We start from the raw sequence: 17,081 nt of genomic DNA on the forward strand, positions 1-17,081 counted from the left end.
CGGGCTCCGCCGGGGACGCGCCCGCGCCAGTGCCCAGGCCGCAGGGCGGGCCGCGGGAGCGCGCACGGCCCCCGTCAGGCGACCCGGCGGCGGAGCCGCGCACCCCTGACGGCCCGGCCCGGGGGCTCCTGCCAGCGGGCGGGCGGGGCGCGGGCACCGCCGGGGGCGGGCGGCGGGAGGAGCGAGGCGCGGCGGGGCCGGGCCGGGCCGAGGGCAGTGCGGTGGCAGCGCTGTGGGTGCCGCAGCGCTGCTGGCGGGGAGGCTGCGCTGCCCGGGGAGAGTCGCGCCGGTGTTTCTGTCAGGCTTTCTCTGCCCCCGTCCCGCCCGCGGCCTGCGGCATGGCCGGGGAGCTGCTCTCCTTCCGCGCCTTCCAGGCCGCCTGCCCCGCCGGGTACCGCTACGGGTACGGCGGCGGCGGCCTGCGCTGCCTCCGGGAGCGCGAGTTCCCCCGGCTCCGAGGTACCGCGGGCCAGGCGCGGCCCCGGGGGGCGGGTGCGGGGCGGGCAGGGCCGCGGGGGGCGGGCCGGGGGCGGGGGAGGCCCGGGCCGGGGCCGGCCCGCCTCGGCCCTAGGCGGGAGGCTCCAGGTGCGAAGGAGCGGCGCGGGGAGCGGGGGCCCCTGGCAGACGCCACCGGCCTCGTCTCGCCGCAGCCGCCCGGGCGGCGCGGCGGGGGCCTGGAGGCCGCCCCTCGCCCTCCGCTCCGGCCCAGGTGCCCCGGGGGGGGCGGCCGCGGGGAACAGCGGCGAGGTGCTGGGGGGGGAGGCGAATGAAAGTGGTGAACAAGCCCTTGTCCGGTAAAGGTTTCTGGCTAAACAGGTCTTGGTGCGCTGCTTTTGCAGGTTGCATAGATTCCCCCTTCCGGCCAGCGTTAGACGTTGCTTGCACATGTTTACTTGAATCGTAATAGTTGTACTAAAGTGATTGGTTTTACTTAAAGAGGTATTGATGCCTGTGATAGAAGCCCTTCAAAATGTTATGTCAATAACATCAGTTTGGCAGTCCTGAGCCCGTTATTTAGGCACCTCTTTCCGTTACGAGTTTTGCATTACTGCTCCGTTTTGTCATTACTCTGAATTTTGGTGATCGAGTGCAGGAGCGGGCTTTCTCACACGTGGGTGGTGTTGGTAGTAAGGAACGGACTTACGCTTTGCCTCTAATGGGGTGGGGAGAAAATTTAGTTTCAAGCAGCAGTTTGAGGAGCTTTAACTAAGATTCAGTAAGTTAATTTCACAGTCTGGTGTTAGTCATATGGTTTGCGTCAGTGGAAGTTTGATAACAACAAACTGCTTGTCCTAAACTCAGGCAAAGATTCTGAAAAGTTGGGTGTTTTGCAACTGAGACATTGTTTAAAGTTCTAAGCAGATGGCTTTTCAGAACTCCTGAGAATCAGGCTGGTTTCTTATGGGACTCCACAGTTTTGAAATAAAGTGTACCTGCTGATGAATGATGGCTGGTGAATCAGCCTGGGTTGCCAAATGGAGATCACTGCAAAGGCAGAGCATTAGAAGTTTACCTCCATTTGAAGGTGTTTTGGCTAATGTAGGCTAGTGAATTACACTTCATTCATGCAGCCTAGTGAAAGAAGATGTGGGTGGTAGATAATTTAAAATATTTCCAGAAAAAGATGAACAAAACCAAATACAGAGTATAGAATAGCAGCTGGCATGATATTAGTTAATTGACGTCACATAGTAGCCTCTGGTAAGGTGACCTAGGCTGTAAATTCCTTCTACCCTTGTAACTAAATGGGCCTGCTCCAAGTGACGTGCAAGAAATGAGTGGGGCTGTCACGCATTTAGCTACTTAAGCATTTTCAGTGACTTGCCAAAGCATGCACTGGGGAAGGCAGAAACCTCTTCTGTGTTACAAACATTTGCTTGCATGGTGCTAGTGCTTCTGTTGCAGCTCTAGTATGCGCAGTTGCACAAGTCCCTGTTGAGAAGAAGGTACAACAGATGTGTGCAGGGAACACCAGCTACCCGAAATGCTACAAAACCAGGATTTTGCAAAGGTGGTCTACCTGTGGTCCTATCAATATCTGTGGGAGTTTCGCTCTTGGCTCCACCTGAAGGAAAGTTAGGCTCATACTGAGCGTGTTGTGGATTTCCCATTCAGGTTTTGTGAAGGGATAAAAGGAACTGCTTTACTTCCTTGAATCAGCAGGGATCTGTCTGTTTTGGCATAGAAGCTTTAAATTTTACCTTTTAAGCCGAGGTTTATCTTCACTTTTGTAATGCAAGGGCTGTTAGCTGATGGCTGGAGCAGCCCCTTCTAAAAATATATGTGGAGTCTGTGAAATGGATCCCTGCTTCGCAGGCAGCAGTGTATGTGCAATATGTGACCTTGACTTTAATCTTGTGAGCAGCATACTCTTATCTGCAGTGTAGGATTGTAAATTACGCTTTAGAAATGGATAAAAAAACCAGCAGGATTTTATAGGTTCTGTTGTTAAGTAATGGGGATGAATATGCTTCTGTGATGTTTATCATAGCAAAATATCAGCTTCAGTTTGGATCATGGTTTTAAAAAAGGAAAAGCTGACGTGATTTGCGATGCAGCATTTAATCCCGAGATACCTTTCTAGTTTCAGTTGTGTGCTAGTATTCTCCTCTAAGATAGCTGTGTCCGTTTCAGTGGGAACTTTCCAAGAGTGATAAGCAGTGGATACCCATCCCCCAAATGAAAACCAGTGCGTATTAGCAATCACATATTCTTTAAGTGCTGCTGGCTATTTGAAGATGGCCTTTAGCTGAGGTAAGATGTGCTTTTACATTTGATGTCAAATTGGTCACTGTCCTGTACTTCAATAGTCATGTGACAAATCATGTGTTACTTCAGTAGTATGAACATTTGTGATGTGTGTGATTACACACAACTAGCAATAATAATATAACTTGCTTGTTAAACAAAAAAGAAAGGCAAACTAAGCTTTGAGTAACAGAACTGGCCTTTGTTTTTTTGAAACTCAAATAATATCCCATGAACTGATCGCCTGTATGAAAGCTTATTCTGTTGTTCAGTTAAGGAATAGATGGGTGCTGGATCTGACCTTATGCAGAAATGAGACTTTTTAATCATATTGCTGATAATTATTTGCACTGAGACTTTTCCTTTAAGTAGGAGAACAGGAAAAGCAGGTCTTCTCCGTGCACCTCAGTTCGTCCTCAGTGGCTCGGTTAGCAAAAGTCAGCTCTGTCCTCTGAGAACTGAAAAGCCTATTCTGTTTTGTCACCTTTGGGGTAATCTCGTGTTTTGGCTGAATTTCAGAAGTTGGAAATGCATTCTGGTGTGTCAGCTCGGACTAATTTTGTTGATAGGTAGCTGATGCTCACATTTTATGAAACTTGTGAAGATGAGTGTACTGTGAGCTTGAAGAGTTGTGCTCACCTCTTGGTTGGAAATGTAGGCGTGACCTCAGTTTCTCTGCTGCTGTGCAATTTGCTTGCCTTGTCAAACCAGAAATTCTGCCAGCCTTGTGTCTGAGGCTTTTTTTTCCCCTTTTCTTCTCTTTTTTTTTAATATATAATTATTTGGAATAATTTTTGTGTCCTAATTTTTTTTGTATATATCTGAAGAGGTTTTTTGTTTTGTTTTGCCTTTTTTTTTTTGAGACCATTCTGTTTGTCTTCTATTTCTGTTTATATTAATTTCTGCTGATTTCCTAGTTATTAATAATTTTTACCTGTGGATGGATCTGTTCTTTTTAATCTCTTTTTTCATTTTATTGGTGAAGACTAAGTGACTGTGTGTGTTCAGCAAAATCTTTTATAATTAGCTTCAATGAGCAATATTGTTCTTTGAGCTAGTTAGCAATGTGTGAGTCTCATTGTGCCATTTAAAAACCAGTTTGATAATGAGGGATAAGTTTATTTTGATTCATTTAAAAAACAGTTTGATAATGAGGGATAAGTTTATTTTGATTCATTGTTTTCTAAGGTCTGTTCTGAACCAGAAGCAAGGTATGTGCCAGTTTATGGTCAGATGCAATACTTAATTGTGAGTTCCCTGAAGTCGACCCACCCATTGTTGGCCAGATTTCTTCATCAATGACCTAGACAGCGAGATCGCGTGCACCCTCAGCAAGTTTGAAGACGACACCAAGCTGAGTGGTGTGGTCGACACACCTGAAAGACGGGATGCCATCCAGAGGGACCTGGACAAGCTCAAGAAGTGGGCCTGTGTGAACCTCATGAGGTTCAACAAGGCCAAGTGCAGGGTCCTGCACCTGGGTCAGGGTAAGCCCTGGTATCAACACAGGCTGGGGGATGAAGGGATTGAAAGCAGCCCTGCCGAGAAGGACTCACGGGTACTGGTGGATGAAAAGCTGGACATGAGCCACCAGTGTGCGCTCACAGCCCAGAAGGCCAACTGTATCCTGGGTTGCATCAAGTGTGGCCAGCACATCGAGGGAGGTGACTCTGCCCTTCTACTCCGCTCTGGTGAGACCCCACCTGGAGTCCTGTGTCCAGCTCTGGAGCCCTCAGCACAGGAAAGACATGGAGCTGTTGGAGTGGGTCCAGAGGAGGGCGACAAAAATTATTAGAGGGCTGGAACACCTCTCCTGTGAGGAAAAGCTGGGAGGGTTGGGGCTGTTCAGCCTGGAGAAGAGAAGGCTCCAGGGAGACCTTATTGCAGCCTTCCAGTACGTGAAGGGTGCTTAAAAGAAAAATGGGGCAAACATTTTAGTAGACATCTAGTGGTAGATGTCCCTGCTCGCTGCAGGGGGTTTGGACTATATGGCCTTTAAAGGTGCTTTCCAACCCAAACTATTGCATGATTCTGCGATTCTATGAATTAAGCTAGGCAGCTTCAGTCCTGGGAGAGACAGTATTTCCTAGAAAGAAAATGATTTCACCCACGTGCTGAGGTTGGCATATGTTAACCCAGTGCTTACCTCTCCTGCCCAAAGGCAGCAAGAGCAATGTGTAGGGGAAGGATAAGGCTGCTTTTGTTGTCTCATTGGGAGATTCTGGGTAGCTAGAAGAGCTGCTAATTGTGCTGGAGAGCAAGTCTCACTGAGTTGCCTCATCTCTAGCTCATCTTGAACTGAGAATAAGTCTTCTAAACCTCTCATTTTAGTGTCTAAAACTGAGAGCTCATCTTCCTACCACTGTGCAAGGCTTGTTTGCTCTGTCCTCAGTTGCTCTGAGATATCTGGCTGGTAAGCTGCTCCTGTCCTCTGTAGCCCCTCTGTCACAATGTGATTTGATTTTGTGAAATACTTTTTTTACTTGGGGGGAAAAGAAAGCAAAATAAATTACATTTATTGAAGGAAACTGCTGGTGGACAGTTTGAAACACTGGAAAGCATCTGGGAAGATGCATTTAGTGGGTGGAGAAGATACTGTAAAAAGAAGCTGTGGTATGGGAAGTGTAACTGCACAACTACGTGACAATTGTTCTGTAAAAACCAATATATATGCTCATGCAAAGCCGTAATGATTCCTGTCAGTTTCAAGTTAGCAGTAGTTATCTAAATAAGCTATTATCTAAAGAATTCATGTCAAAGAGAATGCGTGTGTGGGACATAAACTGAATTTAGTACCAAATGCAATAACAGCAACTGTTAGTTTCAGATGCTTTCCTCTGGCTACACAGAAGTAACAGGTACTGTTAAGGAAGTTCTTACCTTGTATTTCAGCATTCAGAAGGCTATTGGTGGTCTGCTTTGTGCAGGACTGATCTTTCAGTTGATCATCCAGAGCTGGGTGATCTTTTGCTCTTTGTGATGGAGCTAGCTCTTAGTGAAGAGTGGTCAATGATATTGTCATTGTAATATTAAAGCATTGTATAAAGTTTTAGTTACTTTAAAGTTTGGTTAGAGGAAAAAAATTCCCCTGGAACATAAAGATAATGTCTTCTCTTTCTTGAATTGTATTACTCAGAGTAATATGTATAATTCAGTTTTAACTTCAGATTTGGTGTATGTATATGTACCCATATAAAGTTGTTCACTGGCTCCGTTACACTGGCTCCGTAATTGCCTGTGCCACATAGTACAAGACATTTAAAACTGTCTGAAATACAGAAATGTTGAGCAAAAAAGCAAAGTACCAAACCGTATAAACCTGGTGCAGTTGACATGAACTCAGAATTTTCAGGCATGTTTTCGAAACAAGTAGTCAATCAGTTTGGAGTAGAGTCTCTTCAACAGGAAATAATCATATATTGATTTTTTTAAATCAACATATACAGATAAAAATAAGATTAGATTTGGAAAGATACTTTATGGAACTCCGTAGATGCTGCAGAGTATCAGCCACCCATTTAAAAAAGAATTGTACTTTTAATTAAGAGATACGTTATCTCTAAAATTAATGTCCGTACAAGAGGTATGTTAAAATGTGAAAGTATTAAAACAGGCAGATGTTTTATTTAGAGAAGCACAAGATGCTTTCCTATCTCTCACGCAAAAGTTGGAAACGCACCAAAAATCTTGTTCCTACAGAATCCCACATCAGTGTTGCATCCTTCCTTCCATTGCCTTTGCTTCCTCTTAGACTCTCCTGTTTGTCCTCCTCTGTTGTTATGAAGTTGCCGTATATGAGTTGTGTATTGATTTATTCCCAGCATTTTCTGTCTATTTCTGTACAATGTATGCGTGACTTTGTTTTTTTTAAATATGAAATGTAAGATTATTAATTAAAGAGTGTATATACGTTTTCAGACAGATGTGGTCTGCTTCTGGTGTCCCTGCACTTACATGGGAATTTCCTTTGCAAAATCAGAACCTGGTAGGTGAAGCTCTTGAAATTTCCATTATGTGTTACGGTTGCAATTCCCATATTTGAGCTTCTCACCAGAATTCAAGGGTACTCCCAGTCTAAGGACAAAAAGACAAGCAGAGAGGTGAGAGGTCAGTTTTTGTTGATCCACTTGATTCATTGCAGACTTGGTATCAGAGAGATGCTGCGGAGACAGTGCTTGGGTGTGAAAAGACTGTCATTGAATTCAGGAAGGCTGTACTGCAGAGTGCTGCATAGTAAAAAGCACTGATACGAGATGTTGATAAATGGGTAGACAGCGCAATATATTTGTGGAGCAGGAGGCCAGCGGGATGCTTAACTTGGAGATGATATTTAGAAAGTAGGATGCTGAGCTCTCAAATGTCTCAGGCTGTTTATAATACGTTGTCTTGGCCCAAGCCACAGGAATATTCAATGCAGATGTTTATGTGACACTAAAATACTTGAAGGTTGTGGAGTTTTTTATTTTTATGCCATACTGAACTCAGGAACTTAGAACAAAAAATAACTCTTCTCATGAATATGTCAATTTGGAGTTGGTATAATTTATTTTTTTTCTGTCTTCCTAAGTTAATAATGCTAATAGCATTTACCATGTCTGCATACTGATCTGCACACAAACAATTTGGATCACAGACTGGTTCCTGCCACATTTGTTAGGAGACAGAGGTGTGGTTTCTGGAGGTGATACGGAAAAGCTGATGTCAAAAAATGAAGACGTGGGAAATGTCAGTTATGGAGAAATAGGGATATAGTAGGGTAGGGAGGCATGAAGACAGGCCACAAAGCAGTAAAAAGTCAGACTTCATTAGTTTCATTGCTAATGAGGCAAGTCGTTATGCTCCGGGCAGTACTCTTGGCAGCTCATAGCGATCCCGTGCAGCCGTGCTCTTTGCCCTGCGATGGGGCTGCGACCCTAGGCAGGCAGCTGTTGTGAGACTGTCATTCCAGGCAAGTGTTAAGTTGCACTTTTTGTTTCTGGTATGTGAAATATGCATACAATATTGGAAGGCAGGTCCTTAGGAGTGAAGTCTTTCCCTCCCCACTATTTTATTTCCCCCTTCTCGCTTTCAGGATTATACGGACTCACTCCTTTCTTGGAGCAGCCAGGGCAATAGGGCTTTTGCAAGAGAAGTAAAAAAGATGTGGTTTCTGTGTTCATTCCGATTAGTCCCTGGAGCAACAAGATCTGAAATGCTTTTAAAAGAAAGCTAAGAACATGACTGGACAGGATTTTTGTCACTTATGGTATTCTTAGAGAGATATCCAAGGATGTGAGCTTTTGGTGACATGGTTAGCTGGGGCAGGACGATTACACCACTAAGCTTAATTCTTCTGACAATATGCAGAATAACATCCTAAATTAAAATTTGGAAAGATGACAGTGAGCTCATGTGAACAAATATTCATTAATTAATGTGTGAATTAGTTTCATTAATGCACAATTAAACACCAAATATTGCTATTTGTACCCCTTTGCAAAGTTTTGAACAGGCCAGGTAAAGTTACACAGTCATTGGAAAGTTTGTCCTGTAATTTCTTCCTGAGGAAGAAATTGAAGCCCAGGATTTTCCACAGTTTTATGTTCGTGCCACACAGTGCATTAAAGTTGTCATAATGCGGTAATTTGGAGCTGATGGTATCAGTAATGGGTACAGACGTATGTTGCCTTTCTTTAAAAAAATGGACTTTATATTGCTGTTGAGTAAAATACACTGTGCATCTGCTGCACCATTCATTTCCCAAGTAATTCATTACGGAGTATAACTTCTTATGTAACTTATGAAACATGCAAATAGGAGTCACATTTTTATTATTTGTATATCTGCTTATAATTTATTTCAATGTAAACAATCAGAATTGTCACAAAACAAAATGTTACTCAGCTGCTCTAGCAGTATGCAACTGCCATCATCTTTGATTTGTCCCGTGCTAGGGAAATATTCATTACAGATTTAATCAATTTAGGAGTGCGTAAGCCCAGTGAACAGAATGGGAGACTCTTCTTAATGCCCTGTCTGATCTCAGTTGTGATGGACTGTTTGCTTTGATGGTGCATGTTGCCTGCTCATGAGACTGGATACAGAAAAGCAGTTGACTAGCAAGAGCTCCCCACCTGATGGACTGAATGGAGTAAAAGTAAGGACTGCATGAAAAAGGAGCCTTTGCAGATGTAGACATGATACTTTCTCCCCCACCCTGCACGTAAACTCGCTAGTGTTGTGTAGCTGGGAAGCTGACTGAGTGATGTTCAGACAAAACTGTAAGTAGGTTATTACACTCCTTTCTTACTTGGTCGTAGAGCTTGTCTTCACAAAGAGATGAAACGTTTGATTAATGAATAACAGCTTGTAAACGCATTCCCTTAAGAATGCGAATGTTTGCGAAGTAGTATATTGTGGAAGGTGGTCATGAAGTGTAGCAACATGGTAATAATCTTTTTCTTACCACTTTAGCATAGATGTTTAGCGATACATACAATGCTGCAGAGACAGCTTAGTAATACAAATGCAGGATGACCGGTTGCCCTTCTAAAAAGGAAATAATTTAATGCTAGTGTAAGTGAATAAAAGCATATGCCATTTAAATTTATTAGGAGCGAATTGGAAGACATGCAGTACGTTAAGAAATAAACTAAAAACCATGAGAGAGATGTTTTGGGTAACATGAAATTGCATGCAAGAGACATGAAAATGCAAAAATAACCTCTAAGGGGTGGCTGCAAAGTTGTATTTTAAAGACAGAATAAGGAAATAAAGAGAGCGACACATCTGAACTGCAACGCAGCTGACTCCTTGTTTCCTGGGACAGAGCAGCCCCTGTGAGTGGGACTCTCAAACTCCTTTCCGTTCTGTTGTTTACAACTATTTCTTATTTGACTGAGGTGCATGTCCCTGCCAGGTTTTTTTCTGGGAATGAAATTAAGCCCTCTGTTTTAAGAATTGTTAACTGTCTAGTTAATGTTCGATCAATGAACTGTCTTAGTATTTCGCCACACTCACCAAGAGCAGAAATACAGAAGGAAGGGAGAAAACCTGTGGCAATTGCAATGGGAAAATCACTTGCTGTGTATATTACATGTCCCTAAAAGCTATCTTCCTTTGCAAAGCTGGAGTCTTTGTGAGAGTCCTTCCCTCCTTCCCTCCTTCCTTCCCTTTTTTCATGGAAGTTCTCTTTCATGTAGGTCTTGTTGAAACCACAGCTATAGGTTTGTCATTTGTTGGGGAAATGAGTTGTGGATTCCAGTGAAACTATTCCAAATACGTGCTCAGGTGAAACTCTCTGAAGTGGAATTTGACTTAAAAGTCGTAGCACTAGCAGTTGTCTTTGGTCATTGTCCTTCAGGGTCAGTTCCAGAGTAACAGAATGATTTTTCTGACTATCAGAAAATTATTAATTTGTTTTTCTTCTACAGAGTAAGCCCAGAATAAAGCCTCTGATTTTGGAATTAAGTTGAAATTAAGCTTTTCATTAAATAGAATAGCAGCTATTGATGTACTTGCACCTATCTAATGGCTCTGGAGTGTTGATCAGATTACTATGCTTTAAAGTGGTTCTCCTATCGACAAAACACAGCAATTGTAACTCTAACATAAAGGAAATACATTCCTTGGGAAGCACCCATTTTTTTTTGTTCATAACAACAATTTAGGATTTGATACTGTGAAATATTTCCCTTGAGAAGGATTGATCATGAGTGGTAATTCCTACTTCAGTTGCATTCTTTAAAGCCTCTCCCGTGTCTGTAAAACACTGAGATGAAGGAAGAGGGTGGATAAGGGGGAGAGGAGGCAGATGTCCGGGGAGAAAAAGTAAGCTTCTTTAATCTTCCTTTTCGTACCACAGAAAACCATTTCAATAGTAGCTTTCATAGCTCATTGTCAAGTTGAGTTTTAAACTTTTTGTCTTCTGTTTCTTTAGAGGCAGAGGGGTTTTTGTTTGGAAGAGAGAATTTAAAATGATCTTTGGGTGATAAACTACTGCTTGGATAGAAACCAGACTTTTGGGAGTGAGGAAGGAAGTAATGATGATTTTTGTTAGGAGCTGCCTTATGTTCAGGCTCAGTGAAGCTCAGCTGCCGAGCACAGAAGGCGTCACTGCACCGCGGGGCTGTGGAACCAGGGCTGTCTTCTACTGTGCACCGCTGCGGCCCCAGCCTCATCCGACCCACCAAGAGAGATCTGGGGACAGCAGACAAGGCCTTCCTGTGGCGCTGTGGGAACACTCCTTGGGATGTAGGCTGTGTAAAAAGAAACTCTCCCTCCACCGGTGGTTTTTCAATATCAACTTGTCCAAAGGGTGGATCTAGTCTGGTGAAACGTTCTCTGAGGGACGAAGCCATCTATCTCTCACTTTTATAACTCGCCCTCTTGGTTATCCTTAGAAACCTGTGATACTATGAGGTTGAGTACGATGAAAAACTATAAATCCTAGTGAGTTACACTGAAATTTGTTTTCTGAGTTTCCTTTCCATCTGGTGTTTTTTAAGGGTTGGGAGAAATCTTCCCCTCCCTACCCCCCAGATGTCAAATTTAAAAACACATGCTTTCATTAGAATATTTATATTCTTATTAGCTCTAATGAAAGGCAAAGCCACGTGAGCTGAAGCTACCCATTGAAAAAAAAATAATGAAACCCTCTATTCCTTTAAATGTGTGGACTGTTGCAGAGTTCACAGTGTGTAATGCTTGTTTGGAGGCACTCGGTCGATTCTCTGAGCTTTGCATCACTGAGCGTGACAGCTCCTGAGAGATTAAATAGCTGTTACCATCAGAACTTTAATCAGTTTTTCTTCCATTTCTGCAAGTACGGAGAAGGGTAGGTGTACTTTTAAAGTGTCATGAGGATTACACTGCAACGGTCCCTGGATAAACTTCAGTGCCACTGAAGTAGGGGAAACAGTACCAAATAATCTCGTGACAGCTGTCATGTTTCCAGAAGTGCCTGATCAAATCTTCAAATATGAACCTTGTGGGTACATCCAACATCTAATATCAGTCACTTCTGCTTCTCCTTCCTTTTGTGCTTGTAGTAGAAATGTGATTATGCACTGAACTGATCAAATAGCCATTAATTTACAATGATCTCCTTCAGGTTTTGCATTTCAATGCTACATGTAAAATTGTTTATAATAAGTGGCTGTTAGGAAGTTAGGGGGAAAACCTGCCTTTGGCTAGTTCTCACCTCTTCATGTTCCTCCTAAGTTACATGTTTATAGAACTTACCGTGGCTTTAAAAATGAAGTTCTTACATGGATTGTACTGAAAAAGCATAAGAATTTTTCAGTGAGTAAAATTCATGTGTATATAACATAAAGAACTTCTGGACATGGTCAGGGGGGGTGGGGGGGTGGAAGGAAGCTCTCTTGTTTTTTTCCATTAGGGCAACAGATTCATTTTTATACTTTTTATTAAATAATGTATCTACCTGGATTGTGGTCTTTCTAGTCGCTCTACATCTCCAGTTTTGGGGGCTATAGATTAAATTTCCCTGTATTTCGAGAACAGAAACAGCTGAACCCAGAGGAGAAACCTTACTATTTAGGCTCTTAATGTGAATGAGATACAGACAATGTTGTGTGCATTGAATTTACTTCTCTGCACTATATATTCCTTGTGAAATGACACAGGAGAAAACAGCAGTCTAGTGTATTGTAGTCCTCTAGATATAGCTGGATATAGCTTGGTTGAGGTTCCCAGCTTGCAGACAGGAATATGATATGAGAAAAAAGAAACACTGGAGAAAAAGTCAGATAAGCAAGAACATCTTCCTATCAAAACTGATTGTTTCTTATCGTCACTCCTCTGAACAGTCGTTACAATGGATATATGTAAAAATATAAACATAAATAAATATACATAAATGGATGTGTATGTATAAATCCAGGAATTTTAGTCTCACTGTGGTGAGAACACTAAGTGGCCAACAGTCATCTCCCTTAGCAGAAAGAAATGTGTTTCAAGTTGGGAGGGGGAAAGGGGAAAAAACGGAATGGAGTGGGCATGCCATTCTTGTAGCCCTCTGTCAGCACGAGCTGGAGAAAGGAAGCCCACATTTTGCTCCTGTAGAAAAAAGAAAATAAAAAAATTCTGTGTACACTGTGCAATAACTGATCTCATGAGGTTTACTTTATCACTTTATCCTTGACTTTCTGTGGAGATAAAGTACCAGATATTTGGTATTTGTGCAAAACATTGAGGAAGGCTTGCTGTCCGTCTGGAAACAAACTTCATCAAAGCAGTTCTCACATGTGAAACCTGCATGATGTTCTGTCCAGTTAATTGCCTGGGTTTGTTCTAGGTTGACTATTGAGGAGCCATTAATTGTGACTACATGTCATCATAGGGATCGTTCCCATTCTGGTATTTATGGCACAAACTTGGAGAGCAGTTTTTAGAACTAAACAGATCTGGAATGGAACATGTAGAAACAGTTGTTGTAGATACTGGGTTAGATGCATTGTTTGAATATGATTGTGTCAGAATATTTTGACCAAGTTTTTTTCCCCCTTAATTGTTTGAATTTTTGGACACTAATTTGAAAGGTTGTGGGGCAGATTGAGACTTCTGACTGAACCAGATTTACAATGGATGACATCTTACAGTTCTTTGAAAATCAGGTCCTTCTTGAGGTAACTGTAACCAAAGACACAAATGAGGGCACCCTAACATACTAATTTTAAAATTTAAGTATTTATTTAAACATTTGATTTTGTGCTTCCTTTGCTTAGAGAGTTACCATCTTTTCCCTTACATTTTCCAAACCCCTGACCCATATCTTAGCCTTTCTGTGCTCCATTGGGAACCCGTATTAATTGAGAAAGTGGCTTTGATATGTTTAGGTGTTTCATTTTTACATCCCCTGAATCATCTTTTTGGTGAAAAATGTTCTTGCAGCTTTGCTAAAAACCGGAATTATAAATGAATTTAATCTTACTGACAAATAAGTAGCTTTAAAATGAAAGTGATAAGAACCAAACACACTATTGTTGCCTTCAGCATATTTTCTTGGGAGGAATATGCTAACATTATGCCCACAAGCAGAAATTTAAAACAAAGTAGAAATTTTCAGGATATAATAAGAGCTAATTACAGAAACTCAACAGAATTCTGTCATGTTACTCCTAGTTATAGTTTTAGACTGGCAAGTCTGAGGAAGTATTTCAAAATTAACAGCACAGAAATTAGCTCTGAAATATTAGCAAATTACTATTACTTTTCCATTTGTGATAATACCATTTGTTATTAATTTGATCATTCATTGTCATAAATAATGTTCACCTCACTTAAAATTCCTCTCCATCCTCACTTTATGTTTTGTACAGCGTCGGTAGAAGTGGTCTATGAAGGAGGACCAGGCTTTAGCATGGGTAGGGAACTCCAGCAACTCCAGCCCTTCAGTGTGTTTCTGATAGTTACGGAGACTCCCGATATGAAAATGGTACTCATATTCAGGATCCCATCCTGTTGTCAGTACTGGAGGCAAAGTACGCTGTGTGTGTTTTTTATCTAGGTAGTATTTTCAAGTATGTTGTGTGATAAACCGAGTAAGAAATGTTGTAGCAGTATTGTGTGTGGTCATGTCATTTATTTAAATATGGCAAGACTATACATTTTGTGTGGGAAGATCTTGATTTTTAAGCACATAATGTTTTCTCAGCTGCCTTGAGGCAGAATGCAATAGCTGATGTTGTGGCAGAGTCATCATATTAAGCTCAGAGTTCAGAAATTAGGGAAACTGCAATATTTGTTTTCTCATGCATAATCTTTTATTCATTCTCAAAGCTAGTCTAGTGTTAATGAGGCCATTTGTATTTAGTACTTTGAATAATTTATGGTGAAATTATAATTCTCTTTCATTTCTAATATCATTAGTATTGAAAGAAACTCTTTAATTGAGAGGAATTATACCATGATCTAGTGAAGCGCAGCAAAATATTCTTTAGGTGTATGCTCATAAAATTGGGATAAAGTTCTAATTGCTTTATTGCTGGGTCCGTTTAAAAAAAAAAAAAAGGAGCAAATGTGCAACTCATTTTTGTAGGCAAAAGTATCCACTGGAAGGTTGTTGGCAAACATGAAATCGAATTAACTTCACAGGTGCCCCAAATCCTACTTTTGTTTGAACATAGAGCATCCTGATAAACAAAGCAAAGTTGCAAAGGAGAAGAGTAGTTCACTGAATAGATTTCAGAGCTGAACAGCATTAGAACTTAGTCCTTGATACTGGAGTTCTCTAGTGAATGCAAATTTACTAAAGTTACAAGTGTGCTTAACTCTCTTCAGAGATATCCAGCAGTGACTGTGGTTAACAACACGTATATTTTAGATAAATTTGGTCTCTCCTGTTTGGGGGGGGGGGGGGGGGGGGGGGGCAGTACTTAAGGTGAAGAGTCTTTTCTTTCTTTAACAAAAGAAGCCCTGACAAAAAGTCCCAACTTTAGTATGTTACCAAAAGTTGGTATTTTTTTGTTGAGTGTTCATGCTGTTCTATAGGTGTTAATTTTGATTAAATGAAACAAAGCAGATGTGATGACTTCTAGGTTATCTCTTTGCCATAAATATCAAAATGTACAGTTAAAGAAGCAGTAGAGAAGAGAGGGTAGAAAAGAGCTGTAAGGGAAGAGAGTCTTCAAATTCACATCTGCTTTTCCTTATGTTCTGCTACAAGAAGCAATATGAAAACACTAATTATCCTCTTAAGGGGATACTTATGTATGTATATTCATATACCCATCTCAGTACTGCATACGCAGGCATATTTGTGCGTATTTGTAAATAAAGGTGTATAATATATGCTTGGGGGAAACACACTATCACCTGGATGTCTTGAATACACTTCTGGAGTAGTTCTTCATTTGACGTAACTGACTAGTAAGCTGATTTATGTCATTTTGAGATTCTGTTGCTGTCACCTCTCGTATTGTAGCCCTCCTACTCCTTTTGTTACTAGATTATTAAAAGTGTTTCACTTTTTAAATTGATACCTGAACTTCCAGAGAGTGCATGCATACCAAAGAGACTGAAGACGTCCTGTAGATGCCACGTGAGAAGATAGCAATATGAGCAGCCCAGCATATCTTATTCAACAAGGAAAATTTCACTGGTTTTAAAGGTCGTTTAAGTTTCTGTGCAGATGATAACCCAGCTCTTTAACTTGGCCTGGAACCAAAAAGGTAATCAGTGCAATATGTTTAGGAAGTGCTGATTATAGCATATTTGTTAATGGTTTAACTCATGCAGAGTTCAGCAGAGCCTCATAATTACTTCAAAGGCTCTGAATCAGACCTTGATGCATGCTCGTGTGTTTGAATGGAGCCTGCTTTTCTTCTGCAAAGGTGAGGTCTCTGTGGCCTGAAGACAAAGTTCTGCTCTGGTTGTTCATTGTAGTACAGCTGGAAACTTAAACCGACTTTGCTTAGTTTTCATTTTACTCACTGGACTTTGGATAAGACTTTTTTTGTCCTATTGCAGCCCCTCAGAGGTCAGAGAACCTGACCTCTGAAATGATAATGTCTGTACCCAATGCAAGGTAATGAATGTCCCTGGAAGAGCCACAAACTCCTCCTTCTGTACAGCTGTATGGCAGCAACAAGCAGTGGATTTTTGCTGCCCAAAGTTAGATTCAAAGTAATGACCAAACCTCCAAAAGCTGTGCCACATGGTAACAGTCCCTTATAAAGAGCGTCACAAACTATGTGCTTCTGTCAACAGCTCAAGTGATTTTTAGTTTTCTTTTAGTAAGCTGTCATGTGCCAGATGTCAGTGAAGTAAAAAAAAAAAAAAAATCTGGACACTGCATGCTGTTATTCCTGTTAAAAGCAGGCCTGTGTTAGGTAGGGTTTCTCTCACATTCTGCTGCGTTCAGGCCTGGTCATGAGGATGATGGTATTTTGTTAGTTTTGTCACAACTAGTTAACAAATCTCTGCAGTTGTCACACTGTTTCAGAATTAAAAACTGTGGTTTATTGTAACATTAATTTTTGATAGATGCACTTTCTCATTCCTAGAATATTCCTGGAAGTGGTTGTTGAAGACTTTGAATCTATGCTTGGGAAGACCCCTAGTGAATGGAAAATAAGCTGTAGAAACTAATTTAGGCCAAATATAATAAGGTATTAATAGAACTTTTATGTCAAAATGTAATTACATTCCCATGAAATTATTGGCAGAAACCTGTTTGTGTCAGTTAGATACTTACTTTTTGAGTGGGAAAAATCTTGTTTTCCAATTAGGTAATGCTTTTTTGTACTAAAGCTTGTTTGTGGACAATTTTACAAAATAATTCTAATGAAAAAAAAATGTCAAAATAAGAAATGCATTTATTTAATGAGTTG

The 17,081-nt window shown here is 41.4% G+C and overlaps 1 protein-coding gene across 3 annotated transcripts in view; it reads left to right on the forward strand.

The window, feature by feature from the left end:
- Positions 1 to 231: 231 nt before the first annotated feature.
- MOCOS (molybdenum cofactor sulfurase) overlaps positions 232 to 17,081 on the forward strand; it is a 233,202-nt gene continuing 216,352 nt past the window's right edge. For all 3 annotated transcript variants that reach the window (XM_075416697.1, XM_075416699.1, XM_075416700.1), the window contains exon 1: positions 232 to 459. In XM_075416697.1, coding sequence (XP_075272812.1) covers positions 339 to 459 — 121 coding nt within the window. In that variant the 5' untranslated portion in view covers positions 232 to 338. The remainder of the gene's footprint in view (positions 460 to 17,081) is intronic.

The sequence above is a fragment of the Opisthocomus hoazin genome, chromosome 3 (genome assembly GCF_030867145.1).
Source record: "Opisthocomus hoazin isolate bOpiHoa1 chromosome 3, bOpiHoa1.hap1, whole genome shotgun sequence".
In the NCBI taxonomy this organism is placed as follows: Eukaryota; Metazoa; Chordata; class Aves; order Opisthocomiformes; family Opisthocomidae; genus Opisthocomus; species Opisthocomus hoazin.